At 39.8% G+C, this 4,825-nt stretch overlaps 1 protein-coding gene across 1 annotated transcript in view; it reads right to left on the bottom strand.

Moving 5' to 3' along the window:
* Window positions 1-297: 297 nt before the first annotated feature.
* The window catches only part of LOC111864480 (protein YIPF5), a 48,350-nt gene continuing 43,822 nt past the window's right edge, over window positions 298-4,825 (bottom strand). The window contains exons 3-4 of the mRNA XM_023851751.1: window positions 2,896-3,077; window positions 298-1,448 (exon numbers count right to left, since the gene is read on the bottom strand). Of these exons, the coding sequence (XP_023707519.1) occupies window positions 1,286-1,448; window positions 2,896-3,077 (345 nt within the window). The 3' untranslated portion in view covers window positions 298-1,285. The remainder of the gene's footprint in view (window positions 1,449-2,895; window positions 3,078-4,825) is intronic.

The following is a 4,825-nucleotide window of genomic DNA, read 5'->3' as shown; positions in this document are numbered from 1 at the left end:
TGTGTTGCCCTGTGTATGTATAAGCCTTGCTATGCGCCCATCTCCTGTTCAGGGACACCTGCCAGACGTCTACGAAGGTTTCATAGTTTCAGAAAGTAATTTATAACTGGATAGGAGGTTGGGTGGGCCCCAGAACCGGTATGGACGACGTGTAGAAGGGAAAATTCTTTACCCTACTGGGACTCACACTCCGACCCCTCGGGGCGGTGACTATGAAATCTGCCCACAATTCGGAGAAATGAACTGCGTCCACCCATAAGGTCGAAGGTAAGTGGAAAAATTAAATAAAAATCGGAATATTTGCTTCTTCCTTGACTTCTTTACTATTTTATCCTGAAAAAGGAGGCAGTACATTCCTTCGAAACATCAGTACACGCCTACCAGACAATGCTGTCAAACATTACAGAAGACATTGCTTTCAACATTTAAGTTCTCCGAACAACTATGGTTTTCTGTAGCATTCAGGGCTACGAAATGTATATTTATTAAATAATTCAACTATAATTGCTTTATTGATAATCAATAATAATACATATGCTTTTAATGGTGTACATACTAAGTACTGTATCACACTAAGTAACAATATTTATTCCCTTAGCCAACAAAACATGTTTACCAGCACCTTTTGCTGACATTCGGCAGCGATATATTTTCATAAATACTGTATATTAACTAAATTGCTAAGTATTTTATTTAAGAAGATTACAGTATTGAAATAATTAACTCCTGCTTAAAATCAGTTACTAAATATGCAATTTCACTGAATGTTGCATAAGTAGCAGGCTGCGGTATTATCAGTGTTTACAACGGAGATTTAGTAAACCAAGTTCCTTGCAAATTAATTCGTGTTTTTGTTTTTTTATTATTATTCTAAGTGGAGATTATTATAAATGGAGTTCCATAAAGACAAGCGCCGCAGTTTCTCTCCAGTTTCTTCCTTTCTTCACCGAAATATAAATTTAGCCTCTTCTGGTTTGGTCCAAATATATACCAGTGCGCCTCGGTTCGTAAGTATATTTAACCTTGACTGGCTAGATATATCTTGGTATGGTAATCCGGGTTAGTAAGATCAGTGGTACAAGCCAAAACGGGGTGCAAGTCCTGGTCCTCTAAGTTGTTAATTAATAACTTAACAAATATATTTTCTTATGTGATTTAAACCTGCTATATTCCTTTAAAAATGGAAACTAAGAACTTCAATATGAAAAACTGTCAAGCTGAAAGCGATCTTTGATAAGGTAAATATGTGCCTTTACTAAATATCACCACCAACGCCATGGAATATCTAGAAAATGGTGATAAGGGCGAAGACGCCGTAGAGCAGGGCGCATGGATAGGCCACCAGTGGCTGCTGGTGATCCATGAACAGGGCTGTAACGAACAGCTTGGAAGCTGACAGGCTGCACCAGGCAATAGCCAGACCAGTCAACACGAACCCCGTGAGGCCCCTGTAACACACAGATCAGCAAAATTAACGCTACACACATAAACTAAACTCATAATATAACATCACCGACAGTTTATTCTCATGACAATGGCGGAAGATGTGGAATTTATGTTATAAAAATTAGTCTTAGACAGAAGAACTAAAGTTAACATACATAAAAATATCACTACAGTAAATTAAGTTCAAATAAACGTATTTTATGAATGCTAAAATTACACGTCAAAATCCAACTGAATGACGTATCAGAATGAAGATGATTGTTGACTTCATCCCACTTAATGACGCGTCATCACATACTTAGTAACAGGTAGAGTCGAATGGATAATCTGTGAATAATTGGAAAGGATCTAAAAGAAAGTGGTTAATAAATTAATATATTAACTGAAGTTATGATTATTACATGATTGACATAGATATTCAATTTTTGGTCTTCAGCTATCGTATGCATCCGACATTTGAATTAACTAATTATCTGGTATTCTGGTAGCAGAAACCGAGAATCGAACACCGGTAATAACAAATCAATAATGATGAGACACTTCCATGTACCTCACATCTACATAACTGGAGAAAATTAAATCCATAAGAGATATGAACACCGAATCTCCATAGGCGCCATCTTGGTACTGCCCTGCCATCTCTGGTATCCTTTCAAAATTTGTTTCTATATAGTGTACGTGTGCCAATTGTCGCTTTATGCGATACATCTTGCGTGCTCTTCAAATCTAGAATTAAATGTTCCTTCAGTCCACACTGCGACAGGTTCCAAATTCAGTTTATATATATATTCATTCATTCATTCATCAGTAATCTGTCAGTAATCTGTANTATATCAAAAGTGTAAGTTAAAGTATGCCCTGTGCTTAACTAATTAAGCATTATGCCATGAAAGCGTATGGGGGAGTGGATGTATAGACCTATATTTTCTCGACCTCGGCACTAGTTGGAAGTGAGTGGTCAGCTTCACGCCCTGCCCGCTTTCCCCCCGGGAAAGATTCCCCAGTACCCATTCGAGAGGAAGTTGGGTGAGCCCCATGACCGGTCTGGACAACGTGGAGAAGAGAATATTTTTTATCCTACCGGGACTCGAACATCGACCTCTCGGTCGTCCAGCCTGCAAGCCAGTCGCTATACCGACTGCGCTATCCCGGCTCAAGTATCGATCTGATTTAATACTTCTTCAGTTTTCGGATATGTTTTTCAAAACACATAAAGGTTTCCTCCCTTTGAAACAATGTTCCGCAAAAGATAATTGAACTATATTGGAAGGTATCAAATAATGTTTTTTTTTCCTCACATGGATTAGGCCTCCTGACCTGCGCAGAACATAGATAATCAGAAGCTATGAATCCTTACCCGCATTGTAGTATTCTGTCGACGATAAGTCTTAACATTTTGCTACGTTACAAACGAAACTAACGGAAATACAAACGACAAACGCTACTTACTGGAGAGACAACACAACGTTGATGCCCGAGAGGATGACCATTGGCAGCAGACAGTAGCCCAGCACAGATACCACGGTCCCCAGAGTGACAGCCGACACCGCCATTAAACTCAGCAGAGCGTAGATGCCCAGACAGCCCATCACTCCGATCCCATAGATGTAGCCGAAGTGAACCTTTCCAGACTGCAAAATACAGGTAAATCCGATTGGCACTGATTACCCAGAAATGCTGACAGTGAGTACACAGAACATGCATGTTATTCACTGCGGTCGTACTATTTCATTTTATTGCCATCAACAAGGATTAAGACCTGGCTCAGTTAACAACGGTACCTTCCATGAATAAACTATCTGCTGGGTTGAAAAGCCGTGAAGTTCTGTTGAAATCCACTGACGTTTCGGAGAAACGTATCGCTTAAATCGTCAGTATCGAAAAGTAAGCCAAGTAAGAAACCAGCAACAAGCCGGCAAACAGAGCTCTGCATTCTTGCTTAGCTTTCTCCCTAACCTTAAAATTTGAGACGATACTTTCCTCCGAAACGTCGGTAAACTTCTGTCGAACTGCACGGCTTTACTACCTAGCGCATCATGTTTCTTATAATCACCGCTCTGAAAATCTAAAATCCAACTCTTTCTTCCATGTTTTATTGTCGGAGCCCCGAGGCATCTTCTACTGTTTTCACAGAAGATATTACAACCGCAGTTCAAATTAACAAGAGCGTTGATCCATAGTGTTACTCATTCAAACCACAGTCATAGGAATGCACTTCAAAAGTAGCCCCCCCCTCCCCCTGTCTAAGCACCATGGCACGAAGACAGAGCTACTAGGATTCCCCCTCTTCACTAGTCGTGTCCTGGTAACGGATCTGAACACACGACCTAGTACTTCAAAACACTATGAAGTGTTCTTGCTATTTCGTCTTCAATCACTCTGGAACCCTGGAACTAAAATTCCTGGACTGACTCCTCCAGCTTACGACTGACTCGTAACTGCACTGAACTGAACTTGCTTCTGCATTCACTTCTCTTATTAGCACTCTGCACAGACCCTTCGGAAAATACCGTCTCTGTTGTTGATGACGTCACCGTTTTCATAGCACGATCCGATACGCTGAAATGTGTTTACTGACCCCGTATCCTATTGCTGTACAGACTGAGCTATCCCAAGCCCATATATTTAAGGTACATTTAGTAAGCTGTAACTCAGGGGAGACAGAATCTCACTGAAAATAATTAATGTCAGTATTAATGTTATAAGTCTGTCCATGGCTGACTTCTTCTGAATCATTAAAATTCAGAGTGCTTTATAACAGAATTCTCTAAAATTCTTCGTAATGTAAAACATCACGTTATTTCATCTTTGTTTTATAAAATGAGAGACGGCTGCCTTAAGGTCGTCAGTGAATGTGATTACACAGAATTAAATTACATTATGTAGGCGATGCAGTTACTTACTGCCTTCTCACTTGAGGGGTTTGAAATAGATTCTGAAACAATTCATGTGGAACTGCTGGCATTTGACTATAGTTAAATACATAGGTTTTACCTAACGGATTGTGTACATCTCATTTCCCTTGCAAGGAACTTCAAAGCGCCATGTACACTTTCTCAAGCGAATATTTCATGGTGTTATCCCAGATGTGGTCATATTGCTGGTACGCAAATAACAGGAGTAATAAAATGAGAGTTACGATATTAAATTATTCCGTGTAGAAGTGTCTTCGTTGAAAAACTCACAGTCGCTCAGTCAGTATAGAAATGTTCCGCCTTTTACGAAACCCGAATGCTCAGTGCCGTTTTCATAAGAACCCGGTACTGGTCTCTACAATGAGCCACCTGTGTCCATTGCACACCTGTGTATCCTATTTCTTTCTTATATTTTTTTTAATAGTATCCTTGCGTTATCGTATAAGTGCTCCGAGTTGTCTCTT

Source organism: Cryptotermes secundus, unplaced genomic scaffold, assembly GCF_002891405.2.
Source record: "Cryptotermes secundus unplaced genomic scaffold, Csec_1.0 scaffold108, whole genome shotgun sequence".
In the NCBI taxonomy this organism is placed as follows: Eukaryota; Metazoa; Arthropoda; class Insecta; order Blattodea; family Kalotermitidae; genus Cryptotermes; species Cryptotermes secundus.
The sequence above is the reverse complement of the archived record's forward strand: the minus strand, read 5'-3'. Positions and strand labels throughout refer to the sequence as shown.